At 42.7% G+C, this 24,247-nt stretch overlaps 1 protein-coding gene across 2 annotated transcripts in view; it reads left to right on the top strand.

Annotated features, from left to right (window-relative positions):
* Nucleotides 1–24,247, top strand: part of LOC148501326 (uncharacterized) — a 667,086-nt gene that overhangs the window by 500,007 nt on the left and 142,832 nt on the right. For both annotated transcript variants that reach the window (XM_088450637.1, XM_088450636.1), the window contains exon 19: nucleotides 21,979–22,109. In XM_088450637.1, coding sequence (XP_088306763.1) covers nucleotides 21,979–22,109 — 131 coding nt within the window. The remainder of the gene's footprint in view (nucleotides 1–21,978; nucleotides 22,110–24,247) is intronic.

The raw sequence follows: 24,247 nt of genomic DNA, 5'->3' as shown, positions 1-24,247 counted from the left end.
TGTACTGTACTCACTGAAGAAAGCCGAGTGGCAGATACGCTGGCTACAACATATTCTGAGAAAAAAAGATAAGTGACACATGGTGTTATATCCACTAATGGGATGCTGCTTCCTTAGCTAGAAGGTTTGTGCAATTCCTTCAAGATGAAAAATAGAATATGATGATACAATGCGCTGTCTCAAGTAGTGACCAGGTCTCTGAGGTAAAAGTAATAACAATTTTAATAAAGAAAACATGTACAACATACATTAAAAAAATAAAGAAATGTAAATCTAATAACACAAGCCAACATTTACTTACTCTTGAAAGTGTGCTTATCAATAAAGCACTAGATGTTGTAAGAAATATAGATGGTTGTCAAACAGGGAACTGTAATGAGGGATTCCAGCAATACCTAAAATTTTTGGAGGGAAACCAATCTGCGGCCTGTTTCCATGGTAGCGCTGCTGATTGGCTTGCAGCCTTCCTAAGTGCAGGAACACACATGGGTCCTGTCACTTAGTTTTGCAGTACTGTATATGCATACTGTATATACAGTACTGCTCAATCCGTTATAGATTGGGTATTTTTTTGTTTTGAACCCATGGATGCCTAGTGGAGAAGAGGACCAACCAGCACCTAGGATGCCTGCTGGACAGGGGACTGACTGGCACCAGAGACAGGTAGGTATGTATGTATGTGGTAAGTGTGATTGAGTGAGTTATATGTGTAATAAAATAATCCAACATATGGTGTGTCTGTCCGGTCATTAATTTAATATTTCTTTTAAAGGGGGACTAAAGGTATCAGCGGGCCCTTACTGCCCTGCATGCTGGTACTTGTGGTTCTACAAGTACTGGGATGCAGGGGAGGCTTGCTGGGACCTGTAGTCCTGCTGTAAAAGACAATAGTAGTTTCAATCTATTATTTAAACCTATCAACCCTGTATCCAGGGATATGGTGGATAGCTTCAGTCTGGGTCTGGGGTGTACTAGAGAGGGATCACTTTATTAGGGGGGTCCCCACCTCCCCAGGAATCCCTGGCTTGGGCTGACTAGTGGGGGGGATGCTTTGGCCAGGGGACCACATCAAGTGTGTCCCCTAGCTGTGGCATTAACTCCCCCATGTGGAGCCCGGTACATGTTCTAAAAATATGGGGGACCCCTTTGCAAATTTTTCCCCATATTTTTAGAACAAGTGCTGGATCCATGAGCCCGGTGCTGGTTCATTAAATATGGGGGACCACCACACTAGTTTTCACTGTATTTTTTTAATCAGGGCTAGCTCAAAGAGCCCAGGGATGGTTATGCTTGGGAGAGAGGACCCCACGTCAATTTTTTGGACATTAACACTTAAATGGCTTATTTCAAATCACAAGCATACGCAGATCTCACTAATCTGTGTACGCTTCTGATCAAGATGCCACTCATTTGGTATTTTATTGATTTTGTGCATTGCATTGCGATTTGGGTGCAACTTCTCTCATGTTGGTCAACACAATTCTTATTAAATTTGAGATTTGCATTCATGATACTATTTTTATTATTATTTATCCCTAATTCAGCATAACAAGAGAACAGTGACTTGTAGTACAAGACAATGTAGGACAAGTACATGGTATATAAACATTGCAGCAACAGCAGGCATAACCCTCAAATAAGTTGTATGGTGGCAGAAGTCAAGGGTCAGGTGCTGTAAGTAATAGTAATGAAAGGAAAAACACATGGGGAAGAGGGCTTTGCTCATCAGAGTTCACATTGTAAATGGTAGGGGTCGACAGACAGGGGTGACACAAATGGGGCTGATAGTGAGCATGGAACAGAGTGTTAGAATGAGAGATGGAAGGCTTTGATTAAGAAGTGGATCTTGAGAGCCCATTTGAAGTTTTGCAGAGAGCTGGAGAGTCTGTTGTGGATTTTGTATGGGATTTTTTATACTGTTTTGTGTATTCTGATTGTGTGTAACTGGAGTGCCACCTTAGACCTTTGTGGCACCTTCTCAGCCACTGAAACAATTGGCTAGTTATATGTAATAAGATATAGGACAGTAACAAAAGTTCATTCATTTTTATCTCATTGTTTTATAAACTTCAGTTACTTTCATGTAAATTATGATTATAAATAATTTTTAAATTGTATTTTTATATTGCTCTATAAATTGTAGTAATTTTATCTTATATTCCAATGTACAGAATAATACAACTTTTAACACTATTAACATTTGCATATATTTAACATATATGATTTGCATATTACATTTAAATAGGTGGAGAGTAGTACATGCAAAATCTTGGAGGCAGTCATGGGAAGATGTAATCCATTGGCAGGAGAGGTGGCATTCATTAGCAGAGCGAAGAGGGTGGGCGGGAGTGTGAAGGGAGATAAGGTCAGAGATGTAACTGGGTGTCAATAATTGTGGGCAATTTATTTAAGCCTGACCAGATGTCAAAATGGTGTTTCACTTTGGTGCTCTGTGTTGACTCATCACCCACACCCCCAGTGGGTCTCTTGGAAAAGGTAATTTTTTTCCTGCCAGCAGCATTTGCAGGAAAAACTGAAGCAGGAGGCATTGCCTTGTCATGTGCCATTTGAGCTGTCAAATTGCTGGCAAGGAGCTCTTTAAATCTCTTAAAATCTAGGCCAGTTGGAAAGAAAGACATTAAGTATGACTTAAACCTAGGATCAAGCATGGTTGCCAAAGAGTAGTGAGCCAAATTCAAGATCTTCACAACCCTTGGGTCCTTGCGAAGCTAACATAGAAGTTGGTCTACAAGTTCAACATACTTAACAGAATTATTTTGTTTCATATAATCCTTCAGTGTCTCTAACTGCTTTTCCAGAATCACCTGACTCAAGCTGGCAATGTCTAAACTCACTTCATTAGTTACTACTTCAAATGGTTTCGGTAGCTTGCATAAAACAAAGATTATTTCCAGTGTGTTGGAGTAAGGTACATTCCCCCTCCTCTCTGATGTCATTGCTTGTTGTGTAGGTTTTAAAGGCTTGTTTCTGTTCCTCCATTCACTGAAGTAAATAAAGGGTAGAATTCCACCTGGTCACTACCTCTAGCTTTAGTTAGTGGTATTGCAAACTTAATTGTTCTTGCAGCTGCTGCTGCAATCTGATACATGTAATTCCTGAATGCTAAAAATTGCCATAAAGTTTTTGGGCCACAGACAGCATCTCCTGCATGTCCCTGTCAGTTTTTAAAAATATCTGAACCATCAAGTTTATTTGTGTTGGCAAAACATGGGATGTGTTCAAATTCACCCAGTTGTAATGCTCTCACAATGTTACATGCATTATCAGAAATGACAAATCCTGAAGAGAGTCCTAGCGGGGTATGCCATTATGCTATCACATCCCTGAGTTTTTCCAACAGGTTGACACCAGTATGCCTCTTAGTGAAGCTGATGTTATAGAGAGTAGCCTTCCTGAGCATGAGCTGCCATTGTGTATTAGATGCTGCTGCTTAAGGCAATACACCCACCGAGTGGGCTGTCATAGTCATGTAATTTGCTTTAGTTTGACCAGCACCACGTGTCTACATATATGTGGTTAAGTAGTGGGTACAATGGCATTTTTTAGGCCAAAAACTAGCTTTATTTTAACATCCTGGTACTGGCGATGAATTGCTGTTCTGGTTAAATGGAATTGAGATGGAATTTGGTAGCTAGGACACAGGTCCTCAATTAACTGGGGCGGATATTGGACTAATGCTAGCATAGTCGTCATGGCTTCAGTGATCCGCTGTGCAATTGTATGGCTGCTTTGTTACTTCCTCTTGCAAAGAATTGTTTCACAGTTAATTTTTGTTTGAAATTACTAGTCTTCTTGGTCCCCTTCGTGGATGAAGATTCATCCCCAGCAGAAGCTGTCCTAGTACGCAAGAATTAGCTTTTGCAATTTGGGTGCAGCAGTACTACTTCCAATCATTAATGAGGAGATTTATGATGAAGGTGTTGGCAGTGGAGATTGCATGTGCTGCTGGGATCTATCCATACTGCCGATAGCTGATGCTGGACTGCTTGTTCTTTTTTTATGGGATTGTTGAGCTTTTGATAAATAATTTGAATGAACTTGCTGCAAATGTAACAGGGAGGCGGTTCCTAGATGGTTAATGTCCCTACCTCTAGTTACTTTAGCTTTACAAATGGTACAAATGGCTTGACAAATGTTGTCAGGATTTGGGTAAAAATAATTTTACACAAAACAGGTGGCTTTTTGGTCTTATGCCCAGGCATGACAATAGCCTTATTCTTATCATGGACAAGAACTGCTACCACTGGTGGCTGACTTACTTTTACACAAACATCCTCATCATCAACATCCTCTTTAGTGTCAGCTTCACACATTTATTTATAACCAGTTATTTATATAGCACACACATATTCCACAGCGCTTTACAGAGAATATTTTGTAATTCACATAAATACAATCTATATACTCTACCACATACAGGGTTCATTTTTTTGTTGGGAGCCAAATACCTGCCAGTATATTTTTGGAGTGTGGGAGGAAACCAGAGCACCCTTAGAAAACCCATGCAAGCACAGAGAGACTATACAAACTCTACACAGTTAGGGCTGTATCCCCCTCATCCTGTTGCACTTCCATCATAGCATCCTCAATTTCTAAATCATCATCTTTACTTTTACTGCTGCTCATCCCCACATTTGCAGAGGGTGAAGAAATAATGGAAGGGGTGTTCTCTAGGAGTTCAGTGTCAGAAATGTCAGACTCACACAAAACACTCATTAACACACTATGGGCCATATTCAATTAGGTGCGAATAGCCTGTTTCTGTGGAAAAGTATCGTCGGTGACGTCATTTTGCCAGGCAAAATCTTATCCCCGTATTCAATTACAAAGACTTTTCGCTGGTGTGAAAAGTCAATGCATTGGAACAGGCGAAAAAGATTTGCCTATGAAAACTGTTGAAAAAAAGTGCAGAAGTGGGGTTTTGGGGTGCAAACTTGCTGGAACCACCCTGCACCCTTGGGACAGCCCCCCAAAGGTAAACTGTATAAAAAAAAAAGTATAAAAAATACTTAACACCCCAAAAAATTACTTTGAAAAAGAAGGTGAAAAAGTACAAAGTTGGGGGACAAACTTAAAAACTAGCAAAATAGATGAGCAGGGATGAGCACGATACTTTTTTGCATGGTAAACCAGCGAAAAGTCAGAAATGCGAAAAGTACAGGACTTTTCGCACCTAATTGAATATGTCGCTTAGACTCTCCTCAGAGATTTGTGAAGTTTGTGAGCAAACAGTTTGTTCTTCAGCCTTAGGGGTAAATTTACTAAGCTGCCAATTTCTATTCAATGTCGTGCAAGATCAATCTCTGATGACATCGTCCGAATTCATGTGTTTCAGTTCCTGTCATTCGTGTTGCTCGATGGTGTAATCATTCTTTGTCATTTGTATTATTCAATTATATATAGCATTCGGTATTAACTAACTCAAATGAACAGATACATGGGCGTATCAGGCATATCTGTTATACATGCATCTGTGTGTAAAATAAACATAGATGCACAGACAAGATCAGTGAGATCCATCTGTGCTTCTGTGTTTAAAAAAATGAAAACCAGAGTAAAAAATAAAGAAAAAAGGTGTGCCCCCCCCCCCCAAAAAAAAAAGAGCATTCAGCACAGGTACCAGTGGACCTGTAATGCCCCACCTGCTGGTACTTGTGATTCTTCAAGTACCAGCATGTGGGGGAGGCTTGCTGGGACCTGTAGTTCCACAGCAAAAGACAATACTATCTCATCTATTTTTTTTACACCACACTACACTATTAACCCAGCACCCACCGACAAGGGGTGCCAGGGATAGCCCCGGGTTATCAGCCTAGGCCTGGGGTGCACTGGAGAGGTGGACCCCTTGATTGGGGTGGTCCCCAGGGATCCCCAGCATGGGCTGACTAGCAGTCAAGGGTAATGCTTTGGCTGGGGACCCATTGAAAGGGTCCCCCTGGCTGTGGCATTACCCCCACTAGAAAAAGTTTGGTTCTGGAATTTACAGGGGAACCTTAAGCATTTTTTTCCTTTGTATTTCTAAAACCAGGATCAGATCAGAGTCCATGGCTGGTTGTGCTAAATACAGGGGACCCCTACATCTTTTGTCCCCTGTATTTTGGCAACCAGGGCTGGTTCTGAATAGCCTGGTGCTGGTTGAGCTTAATACAGGGGACCGCTACATTGTTTGTCCCCTATATTTAGCACTGGGTCTCCAAAGCCCGGTGCTGGTTGTTCTTTTGGGGGGGAAGCACGCCATTTTTTATTTTTTTTACACTGGTTTTCATTTTTCATAAACAGAAGCACAGACGGATCTCACTGATCCTGTCTGTGCTTCTGCGTTTATTTATTTACACACAGATGCATGTATCACAGATCTCCCTGATCCGTGCATGCCTCTGAAGGGCCGTAGCTAGGGTAGTGCGGCCAGTGCCATCGCACAGGGCACCACAGGTCAGGGGGCGCTGTTTGGGCCTGTCAAATTTCTGTTTATTATCATTCTTGCTTGTAGCTTCCTCTTATTTCATCCCCAGCATCTCCTGGCCTTCCCTATCTCTTGCTTGGCCCTTCCTCATGAAGCCATGGCCCTTTTTTGGGTGCATTATGTCCCTTTGAAAAATGAGGGGGGCGCCAATGCTCTTTCTGGCACAGGGCACCAAAAAGTCTAGTTACGGCTCTGTGTATCTGTGTAGGTTGAGATGTGAAACTCAAATGGAAAAAGGTGTTCTATTTGAGATTTCTATTTGGGTTCTTTTTTGTGTATTTTACGGCCGATTTGCACTATATTTTTGGCTGTTAAATACGAATCCTTAGTAAATTTCCAGGTCCTATTGATGTCTATGGCAAAAAGCTGCCGAGTTGTACCGATGGTCTATGTGTCCAAAAACATGTTACATCCGAGTTTCAGGTATTGTTGGCAGAGTTTTAGACATTGACCGGAGCAAAGTCGGCAGAGTTTAGCCTGTAGTAAATTCCGAATATGCATTTAATGGCCGAATTTGCCCCATTCGATGTCTGTCGAGCTTAGTGTCGTAGCACTCTTTCAAACAGCAAGTGTGAAAAGCAATTGATCTTTATTGCACGTGCAAGTGAGCCTTGTAAAGAGCTTACAAGACTGCCCACAGTTCAGTTTTATTACAGTATATATACATTGCTTAAACACATCATGACAGTACAATACATCTTTAAAAATATACCATATATGACACGTCTTCAAGTATGAATATAAATAACAGTTTAAATACATATAAGGAATCTTAGCAACTTCTAAGGTTGTACTGCAACAAGTGACCTTTAAACTCTTACACAGCCTTATGTTAAGCTAAAAGTATGTAAGGACATTGAATTAGAACCTCTATACACTCCTGCCTATACCTTCTAATATCCTGCCTATACCTTCTAATATCCTGCCTATAAACCTCTAAGGATGATGCTATTTTGCATACGCAGTCATATAGTAAATAAAGACTCCAGACCTTTTACCTGTGGTTCCAAAGCACAAAGTGATATTTCAAGTAAAAGTACAGTCAGTTACACGCTATGATCTAAGTACAATTTAGCGCAAAGAATTATACAGACCCAAGTACAGTTATACATACGCAGAGCTTCTGGACCAGATGTAGGCATCAGCAAGAAACCTCCGTCAATCAGCATTCAGCAAGAAGACTCAGACTGGGGTCACAACACACACCTTTATACTCTCACAGAAACAGACAACACAATAGAGAGGCTTGTCGCTGATGCCATTGGTTCCCAGGAGGATGCATCTGTTGCAGAGCATTTAACAGGTTGATTCAAATAGACACAGTCCAGCCTCTAACAACTAGTTGTCTCTGGTTTCCTGCCTCATGCTCATCCTAACAGTTGGTCATATAATGTACATTTCGGTGCTTTAAATATCTGCGGTCTATAAGTTGAGAGTGCATGTTGCGATCTTCACACTGACGATATCAAAATGCTGTTGAAAGAGTGCAGATCAGTATAATATCAAACATGACTTACTTATCATGTATTAAACCTTAGCTACCAAATAACCTTTATTTCTCAGTAATTATAATAAATGAACAAACTTGAATCTTATACTTTAAAGCTTATGAGACCTTTTATGTGAATATGTACTGTGTAAGTATTTGGGGTTTGATATAAAGACGCTAGTTAACTTGGGGCAGATGCGTGCGCATGAAGCTAATAAACAGCGTTTTTATACAGGATCTTATGCATTCGCTAATATTACTAGTTAACAACACAATTGTGCGTGTTAATGTGTGTATGAGAAATGGTGAAAGATGCAATCGCATGATGCTAATAGTTATATCGCCATATGTACTTAAGTGTGAGTTTATCTAAAATGGCGCTTGGGCGGCCATTCGAAAAATGTCGTCTTGCGATCTCATATTCTAAAATGGCGTCTTGCGTCCGGTCGCAAGATGGCGTCTTTACGATCTAATTTTAAGCTGATCTTGTCTCAGCCAACTATCCAGCTTTGACAGTCCACCCTTTGATAACGAACAACATGCTATCACAATCTGATTTTAAAAATTAATTTAGGCTTACATTTATATATTATTTAGTGTTATTATGGGATGGCACAAGGTGGTTCTTAATCCATCAATAATGTGTCTCTGAGTGGGGACATAAAACTACTATTATACACACACCGCGGATCTTGGAAGATCATGTGAGAGGTGTGGGGATACACTACTCCTATAAAGGCAGTCTTGAAGGGGAATTTGAGACTTTACATTATCTGAGGTGTTTTAAAAATAACATTTCAATAATACATTCTATGCAGGTCTAAATATAATACATTAAATGATGGTATTTCCTAGTTCAGGGTTGTAATGCAGTTCTATATTTACCTCTGTATTCATATTGTCATTACTGACCACCATCATAATTTCGTTCTTTCGTTTTACTTTATTTTTACATTTTCCACACTTCAATACAATAGGAACACACCGGACACATATGCCAATTATTATGATGACAATCAGTATAAGGATCAAGAATTTGCCTATGCTGGCGATTACTTCCTGGACTCATTCCCCTAGACCTGAGAACCATTTCACTGGGTTCAGCCATGAAACCCATCCTTCTATCTTCTCCCCTACTTCAGCCACTGAAGCATTATGGTTCTTACGAAACTCCCATTTTAGCTGCAGAATTTCATCCATCTTCCAGTCTATCACCTCCTTGGGGTCGCTGGTATCATTGGTAACATAGGTGCAACATTTTACTCCAAATTGGGTGGCCAAAGTTATGCAGTACCCTCCAGTAACAGCAGTTAAATAATTTAACATTAGCCTGTGTTGCACCAGTTCTTTCTTGTACGCTTGCAATTCTCTCCCTGTATACCTGAATGTGTCATCATACATCTCGGTGATATTTTCTATCACTTTAGCAAGTTCCTGAATATATCTAAAATTTAATGTACCCCGAGCGATCCTGGTGGGATCCAGTGCGACTAAAACTTGGAACTAAACCAGTTGTCTCACTAATTAACTGAGTGGCATTATGCATGTCACCAGGTATCATATTTCGTTTGTCTCTGTGTTCATATTGCGTGTGAAGGTAGGGTGATGGTGTGTTTTTATGGATACCAAGCATTTCAACATGTGTGAGGGTCATAACATCTGGTAACACAAACCTTCGGAACTCAAGGAGAGCCACTTATATGCCTTTCATCCACATGTAAAATACACATTATCGGGGAGAATATAAGGGATGGTATGCATCATTATCATTAAACACATTTCCCTTGCAAAGAATCCTATCTCAGGCTCTACCATCTGGTATATGCAAGTTTCTGGTTGTATTATTTTAGCACAATAACCATCTGGTACCTTACCAATAATTTCTTTGGTGGAACTCAATGTATACCGGTACCTAAAATGTTTCCCACTAGATGTAATTGAATGTAACAGATCATGATTTACGGACTCATTATCAGCTCTCTGTGAAAAGGTCATCATCTGATTATTCCCTGTTACTTCCCAACTCCCGGGTTTATTGGGGTTGGTTATGTTCAAACACAAAAGTGATCTATCTACTTGGAATTGATAGAGTTTAAAATGAGGTGGTTTGGATGAGAGGAATTCTCCATCCAATGTTTTCCCTTTTTAGCAATTCTATAATTTCCGTGATATTCAGTGGAAATGGCACCAACCCTACATTACGCTGTCCCTGTGGCACATGTGAACACACCCAGCAATCAGTTTGATTTAATAGTTTGCCTACCATGCTTTGATAATCCTCTAAATGATACCCACCCCAGTACAGGTTATATTTAGGCTGGCACCGTTGAATACAGTTCTCATCAACTAGGGACCCAGAAAGCTCACAAATACAGGAATCTTCAGATGATAAACTTCCACACCGTCCCCAAGTATCCAGAATAACAGCTCTCTTAACAATAACAGTACTAAGATTGGTCAGACACTCCCCTGATTGGTATAGCACTCCTCCTGATTCCACTCCACCAGCACTGCCATCAGCTCCCATCTCCTCAATCGGTCCCCCATCACAGAAATCGGATATCCCATAACCAACCAGAATGGTGAATAATCTAAAAGAGAATATGAAAATGAACACAGCAGGCCCGTCCATTGCCACAACAAGACCTTCAAATTTCTTTTAGTTCAGGTATCTCACTACGACCTTTTCAATCCTCCCGGAACAAGTTCGCAATCGACAGGTCCACACTATCAGCCTTGTCTCCGACTTGTTTCTCCACCGGTTCATTGACCTTTTTGCAGTGAGTGGAATGGACCCAGGTATCTCTCTCAGCCACCTTCAAAGATGTAGTACTTGTCAGCAGCACCTGGTATGGATATTCCCACCGATCAGTCAAACAACCTGAACGCAAGAAATTTCTGATCATAACATGTTCTCCTGGTTCAACATCATGACAGTTAGTTTCAGGCATATAATGGGACAACAACTTCAGTTTCTGCTGTTGCTGTTTTAATTGCTTACTCATTGATATAAGATACCTTACAGTTACCTCGTTGTTACCTTTCAAGTCTTCCTGTGGACTTATAATCAAATGAGGTTGTCTAACGAACAGTATTTCAAATGGGGACAGATTTAGAGGGGGTCTAGGAGTGGTCCTTATGCTATGCAGGACCAACGGTAACGCTTCTGGCCATCCTAGTTGAGTCTCTACCATGATTTTACTTAACTTATTTCAATAGTCCCGTTCATCCTCTCTACCTTGGCACTGGCTTGCGGTCGGTAGGGGGTGTGAAGTCGGCTATTAATACCCATCAGCTTACACATATTTTGGAAAACATCACCTGTGAAATGAGTACCCCTGTCACTCTCGATGATTTTAGGGATACCGTATCTGCATACAAATTCCTTAACTATTTTCTTGGCAGTAAACACAACAGTATTAGTGGCCACTGGGTAGGCCTCAACCCAATTCGAAAATACATCAGTGCACACCAATACATACTTGAGATTCCTGCAGGGTGGTAATTGGATGAAATCAATTTGTATCACCTGGAAAGGTCCATCAGTTGGTGGAATGTGGGACGGTTCGGTAGGGATCACTTTCCCTATGTTCTTCCTCAAGTAGGTCAGACAGGACATTGCTCTCTTTTCTAAGAAAAACCTGGTGCACACCAGTATGCTTTCACCAATTTGCACATACCTTGTTTTCCCAGATGAGTCAATCCGTGTGCTGCCTCAGCCAGGCTGGGGTAATATGCTTTGGGGGGCTACTGGTTTACCTTGTCCGTCCCTCCAGAGCCCAGAGGACTCTTGCCTACATCCCTTAGACTTCCAGATGGACTTTTCCTGGATTGAACACAAATTTTGCATCTCAATTAATTTCAGCATGTCAATTGTGTGAAAAGACATATTTTTTTCAGTTAGAGAAAACATTTTTAACACTGCTGCCCATTTTCCAGCTTCATCGGCTCTGTTGTTGCCCAGTGACACCGGATCATCCTCTCATGTATGGGCTTTACACTTAAATACTGCCACCACTTTGGGCAGTTGGATTGCTTCTAAAAGATGTTTTATGTGTTGGGAATGTGCAACTGGTGTGCCTGCTGCTGTCATAAAATTTCTCAGACGCCATAGAGCCCCGAAATCGTGCACCACCCCGAACGCGTACCTTGAGTCAGTGTAAATGTTAGCAGACTTGCCTGCTGCCAGTTCACATGTTAGTGTTACTAACTCTGCCACCTGGGCTGAGTGAGGAGGACCAAGAAGTTTAGCTTCTATGATGTCTGTGTCATTTACAACAGCATAACCTGTACATAATTCATCTGTGTCTGTTTGTCTATGACAACTCCCATCCGTGTAAAAAGTTACATCTACATTCTCTAAAGGTGTGTCATGTATGTCAGGTGTAGCAGTAAAGGTCTGATTCAGATATTCCATACAATCGTGTGCATCATTATGTCCGCTGAACTCACCTCCCGCCAGCAACTCGTCTCCTTCCACCCTTTGTACATCATGTTGTACATATGGTAAATACATTGCTGGGTTCAGCGTGCTGCAACGTTTAACAGTGATGTTTGCAGGTGCAATTAGAGCTAGTTCCCATTTGGTAAACCTAGCTGAAGAGACGTGGCTGGTTTGAGCAGAGCTCAGCAGAGCAGATACAGCGTGGGGAGTATAGACAATCATATTATGACCCAATACTACGTCCTCACTTTTACTCACCAATAGAGCGGTAGCTGCTACACTTCTCAAACAGGTGGGGAGTGATCTTGCCACAGTGTCCAATTGGGCACTGTAGTATGCTATGGGCCTACTGGCATCACCATGTTTTTGTGTGAGGACACCTGCAGCACAACCATCAGCTTCAGTACAATACAAATCAAAAGGTTTTTCATAATCAGGTATTCCCAATGCAGGTGCTTTTGTCAGACTATCCTTAAAATTAAGGAAAGCCTGCTCTTATTCCTCTGTGTGTATGACACGATCGGGCTTTGAGGAAGAGACTAAGGGCCTCATTCAGAGGCGGTCGGAGGATGCAAGCAGTCGCTCAGAAACTGGGCAGTAGCTTGCATCCTGACCGCCCACCTCTGTTTCAGTCGTTAGGCTGTGGGTTAACACCCACAGCTCTAACGACCGCTCCGGTGAAGGTCGCGATGGTCAGAGACCATCGCAACCATCGGGGCTTACGACGAGACCCTAGGGTAGGGTCTCACTTGTCATAAGCCCCGGAGAGCTTCTGGCTCTGTCAGAGCCAGAAGCTCTCCACTGACATCACTAGTGATGTCAGTGGGGCCTCCCCCAAACGGTAGGCGTTCCCATGGGAATGCCTCCGTTTGAGCTGCCACCCCCCGGCCTGCCTTCCAAACGGGGCGGGCTGTCAATCAACATCGACAGCTCACCCCCTTTGGAAAGAGACCTGCTACGACCGGCGCTGTCGGTCGTAGCGGGTCTCACGCATGTGCACGAGGGAGCCGGTTCCCTCGTACGCATGCGCACTGGCCAAACATCGAGGCGGCAGTGCGGTCATAGACCGTACGGCCGCCTCTGAATGAAGGTCTAAGTCCTGCAAAGGCAAGGCCAAAATAGAAAAACCTGGGATCCACATTCTACAGTATCCACACATTCCCACGAATTTGCTGTTGATTATGCGGCAGTGTCATGTTCTGCATGGCCTGGATTCTATCATTTGTGAGATGTCGTAACCCCTGGGTTAGGCACTGTCCCAAATATTTTACTCTGGATTGGCACGGCTGTAGTTTGTCCTTAGCAACCTTGTGTCCTGTATGCGAGAGATGAAGCAACAAAAGTTTAGAATCATTCAAACATGACACAAACGAATCAGAACACAGCAATAAATCGTCCACATATTGAATTAGAACAGATCCATTGGCAGGTTGAAAAGATTGTAAACAGTCGTGCAAGGCCTGGGAGAAGATACTGGGGCTGTCTATGAAACCTTGGGGCAACCGTGTCCATGTATATTGTATACCTCTGTATGTAAATGCGAATAAATACTGACAGTCAGGGTGGAGAGGCACAGAGAAGAAAGCAGAACAGAGGTCAATGACAGTGAAATGGGTTGCATTTGGAGGCATCTGCTTAAGAATGACAGCTGGATTTGGCACTACAGGGAATTGGCTCTCTACTACTTTATTAACACCTCTAGGGTCTTGTACCAGCCTATAACCCCTCCCACCACTCTTCTTCACCGGGAAGATGGGACTGTTGGCTACACTAGCTGTACGAATTAAAATTCCCTGTCGTAATAACCACTCAATTATTGGAAAAAACCCTAATTCTACCTCCTGTTTTAGTGGGTACTGGGGAATTTTTGGAGCTTGCCTACCGCCTTTTAAATTTACGATTACGGGGCTTACGTTTGCCATTAATCCAGTGTCCTGTCCATCCTTAGTCCAAAGGGAATCTGGAATTTGGGACAACATTTGATCTACCTGAGATGGATTTTCATTTAAACTGGTAGAGTGATACATTATCCTTTGGGGAGTGTCTAACATATCCCGCACCTCGTGCGCAACTCTTTCTGGGATATCTAGAAATACACCATCAGGGGTACAGTATATGACATATCCCATCTTACATAACAAATCTCTACCCAGCAGGTTAGTAGGAGCCACGGCAGCCAGAAGGAAAGAATGCCTGGTATGCAATGGCCCAATAGTAACCTCTGTGGACTTTGTTAAAGGATAATGTTGCACTTTACCTGTTACACCCATTGTTGGTATTGTCTCGTTGGTCACCTGTAAAGTAACAGGAGATTTTATCACTGACCTGGTCGCCCCTGTGTCTACAAGAAAAGGATATTCAGTACCAGCTACATCAACCATCATGACCGTTTCTTCCCTAGTACTTCCCGTTAAGCTGACTATCTGTAGACTACAGGTATGACCTGACCCCTAGCGTTGGCTACCATTCTCCAATAAAGCATTAACGGCTACAATTGGAGCTGGTGCTTGCTGGATATTTGCTGGCCTCTGTGCATATCCCTTATGGGGATATGCAGGTTTTCCCTGATTTGAGGGTCCTACCCTTTTTACTCTGCAGTTTCTAATTAAATGTCCTTGCTGGTTACAATTAAAACATGTTCGTGGATCGGATGAAGACACGGGTTGTTGTGAGGTTTGAGCAGGGGGAAAAGGTGATGGATATGGGTAGGGATATGGAGGATAAGGGTATTGTGGGGGGTATGAAGTTTGTGAGTAGTATGGGACCTGTGGATGTGTAGGATTAGTAGAATAGAGCTGTGTTTGCTGTTGCATGGGAGAAGTGAGGGCATATAACTGCTCAGGTGTAAGTGTGTGTGGAGATGCAAGTGTGTCTGCTGGCTGTGATGTTACCGTCATTCCTTCCAGAGCCTGGATACTGACAGCCATTAGTTTTTCGCTCTGGGTCTCTCTCTTCTTTGAGATGTACTTATCATGTTCTATGGCAGATTCTATGAGGGTATCTATTGTGACTCCCCTCCAGCCAGGTTGTGAGGTCTGAACCCGAGTCTTTAAGTTTTCTTTAAGACCGTCCATGAGTACCGTGACTATCATTCCCCTGTGGTGAGTGCTATCTTTAATATCTTCTATCCCAGTGTACTGGGTGATAGCCTGCAGAGCCCGGTCGCAATAATCTTCTGCAGATTCACTCTCCTTTTGCTTTATAGTGAAAATTTTGTTCCAGTTAACTACTACCGGAAAATATATACCCAATTGAGTTACAATGCGGGAAATGTTACCTTGGTTTACTTGGTCTGCTAAGGGAATGTCACCATCCAATCCGTGATATATTTTGTCACGTCGGTATTGCATGGTAGACAGGCCCTTAACACTACATGCCAATCTTTATTAGTTGGCTCATGAGAACTACCCAAATACCTCAAAAATCTTTGACATTTGGCTAGTTCCTTTTTGGGATCGGGGAAATCATTTATGATGGAATTCAGTTCTGCTCTTGTCCAAGGACAATGCATTACCACTTCCCTCGTGGGCACTACACCGTTCACATCTGCTTTTCCATTCGGAACAGTTATTGTCCGAATGGGATGCAGACCGGTAGTGCTGCTACCTTTGACCTTGTTACCTGGCTGGGGGTTTAATCTGCTGCTGCTACGTATGGTATTAACTCCTACGTTTTTCAATAAAGATTTAAACTGGTGAAAGACAGTCAAGATACTTTCACTTACCTGTGGACGATTTAAACGTCAGCGCCCACACACCCTGATAAGATTTAAGAAGGCTATGGAAGTTTAAGTCGGCTACTTCCACGCACCTCTCTACAACAAAGACAACATGTACACCTGCTACTGTGTATAGAATGGTAAGCTGCTTACCGAGTGGCTAGCACTTAGCCCTTAAAGGTCATACGGTACCTCTAACTTTAGGGAACAAGTTACCCCTACCAACAAATACTCACTGTTACACACTTTTTTCCTGCCCTGAAAAATACACGTTAACCCAGATATTGACAACAATTGAAAAGAATGTAAACCTCAACGGCTTTGTTTAAACACGTGGCAGCACAACCGGAAGTACGTATACACTATTGTGCGATCAGTCGCATACACAATAATGCGACTACCACACAACTGTATAACAACCTTTAGCAGCGTACACAAAAGTGCATCTTGACTGTGTGGAAAACTGCGACTCAGCTGTGTGCTCAATACTGCGGCACCCCTCTAAACATAAGGTTCTATCAACAAAGGAAAACAAACTTTTTCCTCTCTGTCCCTGGATTCTAGTCAGCGTTCCTGGCTCACACGAAAATGAGTAGCGATTTCTCAGCAGCGAGCGGTTGCAGGTAAACCCTGCATGTGGCCACTCCACCCTTTGGTGAGATATCGATAACCGTATGTATCGTGTGAGTAGGTAAGTGACTTCACTATGAGCCCCCAACTAAGGATATTGAATTAGAACCTCTATACACTCCTGCCTATACCTTCTAAAATTCTGCCTATACCTTCTAATATCCTGCCTATAAACCTCTAAGGATGACGCTATTTTGCGTACGCAGTCATATAGTAAATTAAGACTCCAGACCTTTTACCTGTGGTTCCAAAGCACAAAGTGATATTTCAAGTAAAAGTACAGTCAGTTACACACTATGATCTAAGTACAATTTAGCGCAAAGAATTATACAGACCCAAGTACAGTTATACATATGCAGCGCTTCTGGACCAGATGTAGGCATCAGCAAGAAACCCCCGTCAATCAGCATTCAGCAAGAAGACTCAGACTGGGGTCACAACACACACGTTTATACTCTCACAGAAACAGACAACACAATAGAGAGGCTTGTTGCTGATGCCATTGGTTCCCAGGAGGATGCATCTGTTGCAGAGCATTTAACAGGTTGATTCAAATAGACACAGTCCAGCCTCTAACAACTGGCTGTCTCTGGTTTCCTGCCTCATGCTCATCCTAACAGTTGGTCATATAATGTACATTTCGGTGCTTTAAGTCTCTGCAGTCCATAAGTTGAGAGTGCATGTTGCGATCTTCACACTGATGATATCAAAATGCTGTTGAAAGAGTGCAGATCAGTATAATATCAAACATGACTTACTTATCATGTATTAAACCTTAGCTACCAAATAACCTTTATTTCTCAGCAATTATAATAAATGAACAAACTTGAATCTTATACTTTAAAGCTTATGAGACCTTTTATGTGAATATGTACTGTGTAAGTATTTGGGGTTTGATATAAAGACGCTAGTTAACTTGGGGCAGATGCGTGCGCATGAAGCTAATAAACAGCGTTTTCATACAGGATCTTATGCATTCGCTAATATGCGACTAGTTAACAGCGCAATTGTGCGTATTAATGTGTGTATGAGAAATGGTGAAAGATGCAATCGTATGATGCAAATAGTAATATCGCCATATGTACTTAAGTGTTAGTTTACCTAAAATGGTGCTTGGGCGGCCATTCGCAAAATGGCGTCTTGTGATCTCATTTTCTAAAATGGCATCTTGCGGCCAGTCGCAAGATGGAGTCTTTACGATCTAATTTTAAGCTGATCTTGTCTCAGCCAATTATCCAGCTTCGACATATCTTACATCTATTTTAACACACACACAGTAAACACAAACATGCAGTTTCAACTAAATACCTGGTCTTATATTTAATCCCTTATATATATTTCTAAACTATTAATGATTTCATCCAACATATATTGATTATGCCACAAATATACTTAATCACTTAGAAAATTTACCCCTTAGTTTTCGTAAAATGATTTCCCTGTTTTAAAGACATTGTGACAAATAATCCCAGGGGACACTGCTGGAAGGACGACCCATACTCTCTGTTTATGTGGACTTGTTGGTACCCAGAACACGTTACCCCTTATCATCAGTGGGAACAAGTGAAGCGGGATAGCCCAGCAGGGATCCTTGAAGGGAGGATAACCACGATTAAGTGATTACAGTATATGCCTGTTTTTTATACATAACATTGTCAAATACCACACCAAATGGTTAAAGATAATTTCTGAGACCCCTTGAAACTTAAGCTGGAATGTTTGTGCTGGATTGAACATACATCATAAACAATGGACCAGAAAACAGATGTTTGATTGGAAGTGTAAGATCTCACTATATATGTGTTTTTCTGTACCTACAGTATATATGCAACTCATATCAGCACTATTGTGATATACTCTTTTTTGGCACATGTACTTTATTGAAAGAACGTTGAAGGTTCCGTGTATTCACAGGCTGCTATTTGAGGATGACTGCGCAACTATATAGATCTACTATTTATTTAATTGTCCTGTTTTAAAGGTGACATATGTAGACTTAAAGGTATATTTACTAAAGTGAGAGTTTTTAGAAGTGAAAATGTTGCCCATAGCAACCAATCTGATTCTAGCTATTATCTTCTGGAAGGTGCTAGTTAAATGTTAAGTAGAATCTGATTATTTGCTATGGGCAACATCTCCACTTCTAAAAACTCTCACTTTAGTAAATATACGCCTTAGAGGCATTGCATGTAAGGTTTCAGAAGGTGCCTGACTGTGTTTGGGCATGGCTGTCGCAACAGGCATTCTAGTGCAAGAAACCTCAGTAGTAGGACCACCACTTGCAAAGGAAGACCATGGCCTGAGCCTTTCCTTGCATTGCGTGTGGTGTATGGAATATTGGCAGTTTTACATATTTTGGTAGTAAATTTTCCTTTTGTAGTTTTTTGTTTAGATTTCAGGTGCCCTTACTTAAACTTACTATCATGTCTGTTGTCAGCAGCCACAGCACTAGTAGCGGGTTGCTACTGCTGCTCTTCTATTAACTGATCCATATCAAGTCCCAGCATCCCTGGTATAATCTGGATGGCACCCTAATAATGACATATTTTTTAACACACAAGTTTTATTTTACATTTTTTTAACTGTGCCTGAAGGCCCTGAACACACAACAAACTGCCTCACAGCACTCCTAGTATAATATAAGCGGCACCTAATCAGGGGCATAGAGAGCTGGCCCAAGGGAAGGGGGCATGGCATAATATCCCCCCTAAGGGGGCCATGCCCCCTTAGGGGGGAAAAAAACTATTTAAAGCAGTGCTGTATGCTGGGGAGCGGGGCGCTGTGAGCTCCTCAGCCCGGCGCAACTCCAGGGGGTGGTGCAATCAGTGTGATTGTTCCCCCCCACAAGCAGAGCGAGTGCTGGGCTGCTGACAGGTAAGAGAGGATGGACAGTGTTGGACCCAGGCCCCTCCAGCAAGCCCAGGAAATTATTACCTACTCCCCTGCACCTAATGAAAGCTTATCACAGTGCTGCAGTCCACTCCTATGGCGTTTTTTTGTACCTCAATTTGCTGTAGCAGCACACAGTGCCTCTACAGTGCCGCTTCTTTAACACAGTGCTGCTAATTTTTTTTTTTAGAGAAAGAGTCCCAGTAGGCTTCTATTTTATTTTAGACTCTGGCACAATGTCAGAGTCTATTGCACCTCCTGAGAGGAGGGGGCCCGATCGGAGCCTGCATACAGGCCCCCTCCTCTCTTAAAGCACCTATGAGTACACGTCCACTTTACCACTGCACTCATAGGTGTTGTTTTCACAATCCCCCTAAAATGCTTTTCAAAAGTAGGCAAGTATGCATTATGGTGGGTACAGACAGGACGATCGACAACGATAACAATATCCTTGTTCGATCTTCTGGCTGTGCTGGATGATCGATAGCGATCATCCAGCACACCATATACCCACCAACAGGGCTGAAACTAGAATATCTGTCACCCGGTGCAAGGCAGCAATTTTGCGCCCCCTCCCTTCCCATACCTGGATTTTGTCCTTGCTCCTCCATAAGGCAATGCACAGTCAAATGTCCCTGGTATAGTGACTTACATTATTCAACACACCATAATGCCTATTACACATTATTCCACATACTGTAATGCCTATTACCAAAGTGCCACTTACATATTTGCCCGACACCATTTTATGCCCCACAGTAAGGCTTCTAATTACTTTAAAATTACCTGCTCGTTGTCAGGGGTGTTATGCTCATTACCAGGGGTTCCATACTCATTGCCAGGGAGTTTATGCTCATTGCCAGGAGTTACATGCACGTTGCCAGGGGGTTTCATGCTCGTTGCCTGGGCTTTCATGCTCCTTGCCAGGGGGTTTCATGCTCATTGTCAGGGGGGTTTCATGCTCGTTGCTATGGGGTTTATGCCCAATGCCAGGGGTTACATGCTCATAGTCATGGGATTTATGCTCGTTGCCAGGGGTTACATGCTCATTGCCAGGGGGTTTCATGCTCATTGCTATGGGGTTTATGCTCATTGCCAGGGGGTTTCACGGGAGAAGATGCAGCTTTCAGCATCTTCTCCCGGCACTTGCGCTGGCCTAACAGACACTAGAGGTCCAGTAGGACCTCTAGTGTCTGTCTCCTCCTCGGGGCAGTCATTTTTGGAAGGCTGTTTTCAGCAGAGTCCATGCAGATGGCTAGTCCACATGGAATCTGCTTATAATGGCCATCCAAAAATGGCCACCGTCAAGGAGGAGACAGACACTAGAGGTCCAGTAAGGACCTCTAGCATCTGTCTCCTCCTTGGCGGTGGCCATTTTTGGATGGCCATTTTCTGAATCTGCAGCCCCCAAGCCACCGTGAGTCAGCGCTTTTTCACCCCCTGCATTCTGGCACCCGGTGCACGTGCACCTCTTGCCCCCCCCTAGCTGCGGCCCTGCCACCAATGACTATAACATTGATAGCGGGTCCCTATAGTAACCTGGTCGCTATCGACCAGGTTGGCCTGCATTCATGGACGATGGTAGATATCAATCTCGACCATATATGCCCGCGCATCGCAGGTCATTGGTGGCCGAAAAATGCACGATATGAATGATAACTATATGATCGATATCGTTATCGTTCATATCGTCCATTTAAATTGTACCGTGTGTACGCACCTTAAGATGCATATCAGGAGATGCAGCAAAGTCAAATATGAGGTATGCAACACTTACTGTACATGTAGACAACCTAACTGTAATGAAGTTACACATGCCTGACTTGTTAATTGTCTGTAGGCCTAAGGGGCTTGAAATATGACCACATTTTTGTGTGCAAATGCAGTATGGAAAAGCATAATTTACCTATACCCTATGGTTACTCAGAATGGTCGTCGGAAGTAGGATGATGGAGCATTCTCAGCTGCGTACGGGATCACAGTTGCAGCCTGAGACACATCCCCAAAACAATCACCACACGCCTGTGTTTAATTTAGCCTGTCCCCATTTTACACCCTCAACTGCTTAATCACTCTGCAAAGAAAATCATATTGCGGGCAACTTCGGTACACAATCGTTACGCAAGCACTGTGAGAATAAGGAGCATGCATAGACCATCAATAATTGCTCAACTGCGGAAACATTGCATTGCATCCATCTCTGAATTAGGTCATATGTTCATGATTTTTTTTTAATAATTAGAGCAGATACACAAACAAATATTACAGCTAAAAATCATAATTCTGACTGAATATATTTAAAAGATAATTAATGCATTTTACAGGAACGTACAATTGATCTATACACAAAAGAGCTCAACACCTTATTATGTGATGCATGCAGTGCCACCACTACCATCTCATCAGAAGATGTCAAAATACTCATTGAGAATGAACTGACAAGTGCTCTAAAATGGTAAGTCTGCAACATACTGACTATAAAATTGTTAAATGACTTACATTAATAAATATAAATAATTATATTGTTAGGAAAGACAAAACTGGAAAAGTGTGGAGACACAGCCAAATGCCATTTCATACTCTTCTTTGACTTTGGGCCTGATTCTGAGTTTGGAGCAAAGCAAAACAAAAGCTAGTAACTGTGGGCCTGATTCAGAGACAGACGCTCTGAAAGAGTGCTCGCTCTGAATCAGGGCGTTTTTTTTTTTGGAGCGACCTCCCAGCCGCTCGCATAGCTGTGGGTGGCCACCCACAGCTATTGCGAGCGGCCAGGATGATGGTCGCGATGGTCGACCATCGGGCTTGCGATGAGACCCTTGTGGTAGGGTCTCGTGGCCGCAAGCCCCAGAGAGCTTCTGGCTCTAATAGAACCAGAAGCTTTCCGACTGACATCACTGGTGATGTTAGTGGGGCCGCCCACAAACGGCAGGCGTTCGCATGGGAACGCCTCAGTTTGTGAAGACACCCCACCCACCACGCCTACAAAACAGGGCAAGCTGTCGATCAACATCGACAGCCGCCCCTTTTGTAGTGAGCCACGGAACGAGTGCTTTTTGCGCTCGCTCCAGGACTCGCGTGTGCGCACTGGGCCACCATCGACCCGCTTGCGAGCGGGTCTGAATCAGACCCAGTGCACCTTGGCAAAACCATGCTACACTGCAGGTAAGGCAGGTGTAAAATGTGCAGAGAGATTTAGGGGTATATTTACAAAAGTTCAATTTTGGTCAATTTAGGATTTTGGGTGATTTTGATCAGAGATTTACTAAAGTCAAAATCAAATGTGAAATTGAATATAAAACCATATTCCCTTCAAAATTGAATATCGTCAAAACATCGGTACTTTAACCTAGACCAACATAGGATCCCCTGATTTACTAATAATCGAACACAAAATCGAGCACAACATCCCCAAAATAATAGACCTGCTTCATGGTGGCAATTTTAGTACCTTTAGTGTTATGTGTATGAAAGTGTTAGAATGAAGAAAAAAAAATGATGTGGGGTTCCTCGTCAAAAGCACAACCAGCACCGGGCTCCTGAGTCAGTCCTGGTTGTTAAACTACAGGGGGGAAAAGATGTAGGGGGTCCCCTGTATTTTGACAACCTACACCAGTCTCTTTCTAGCAGAGATGACATGTCATGGCAGGTGGATACGCTTCACAGGGTCCCCCTGAAAAAGCATTCAGTACCCCAGACACTACTCAGCTCAGGCCGGGGATTCCTGGGGAAGTGGGGGTCCCCAATAAAAGGGGTCCCCCCTCTCCAGGTAACCAGAGAACCACAAGAAACAGTATGTGGGGCATAAAGGAGCCGCTGATAACTATAGTCTCCCTGCCCTGTAGAGGAAATATAAAAATAAAGACAGCACTCACAAACTGTTAAAAGTAAAAATGTATCGAAATAGACCACAAGTTGATCAAAGTGCAAAAAATACTTATTGAAAATAGAAAAAAAAAAAAAAAAACACTTACCTGTACCCAGGGACCAATGATTAGTGATCCGCTGAGCTCCTTCGTGACCCGGCCAGCTGAAAGCCGGGCTCCTGTTTTGTGACCTCAGTCATCTGATGTGTGCTGTAAATCGGCATCTCAGTTTACAGCACACATCAGATGCCGGGGTCACAGAGCAGGAGCCCGATGATCAGCTGTCCAGAGTCACAGAGGAGCTTACCGGTTCACCGATCACCGAGGTAAGTACAAGTGGAGGGGGGGTTGGTGGTAGCTGGCGAAGCATGCACAGTCACACACCTAGGGTATTTTTTCAGAAAATACCCTGGGAACTGTGCGGAGAGGATTTGCAGGTTCTCGCAAACTCTGTCCCTGTGTGTGATATTTTGTACATTCTTGCAATGTATTAAAATATTGTATTGCACATTTGGACGATATTATAACATCCCATCTGCATCTGAGATGTGGATTGTAATAAATATGCCCCTAAATGTATTTGCACCCCTTGCAATGCAACATGGTTTGTCAAAGTGCACAGTTACTTTTTTTTTAGTTTTACTCCCAACTCAGGCTTATACTCATTATGTATAAGCACCCTGTGTATCTAAGCACATTTGGACAAGTAAGTACATTGGGTAGCCTTTGA

The sequence above is a fragment of the Taudactylus pleione genome, unplaced genomic scaffold (assembly GCF_031769625.1).
Source record: "Taudactylus pleione unplaced genomic scaffold, aTauple2 ptg000520l, whole genome shotgun sequence".
NCBI lineage: Eukaryota > Metazoa > Chordata > Amphibia > Anura > Myobatrachidae > Taudactylus > Taudactylus pleione.
This window is presented reverse-complemented; position numbering and strand designations above follow the sequence as displayed.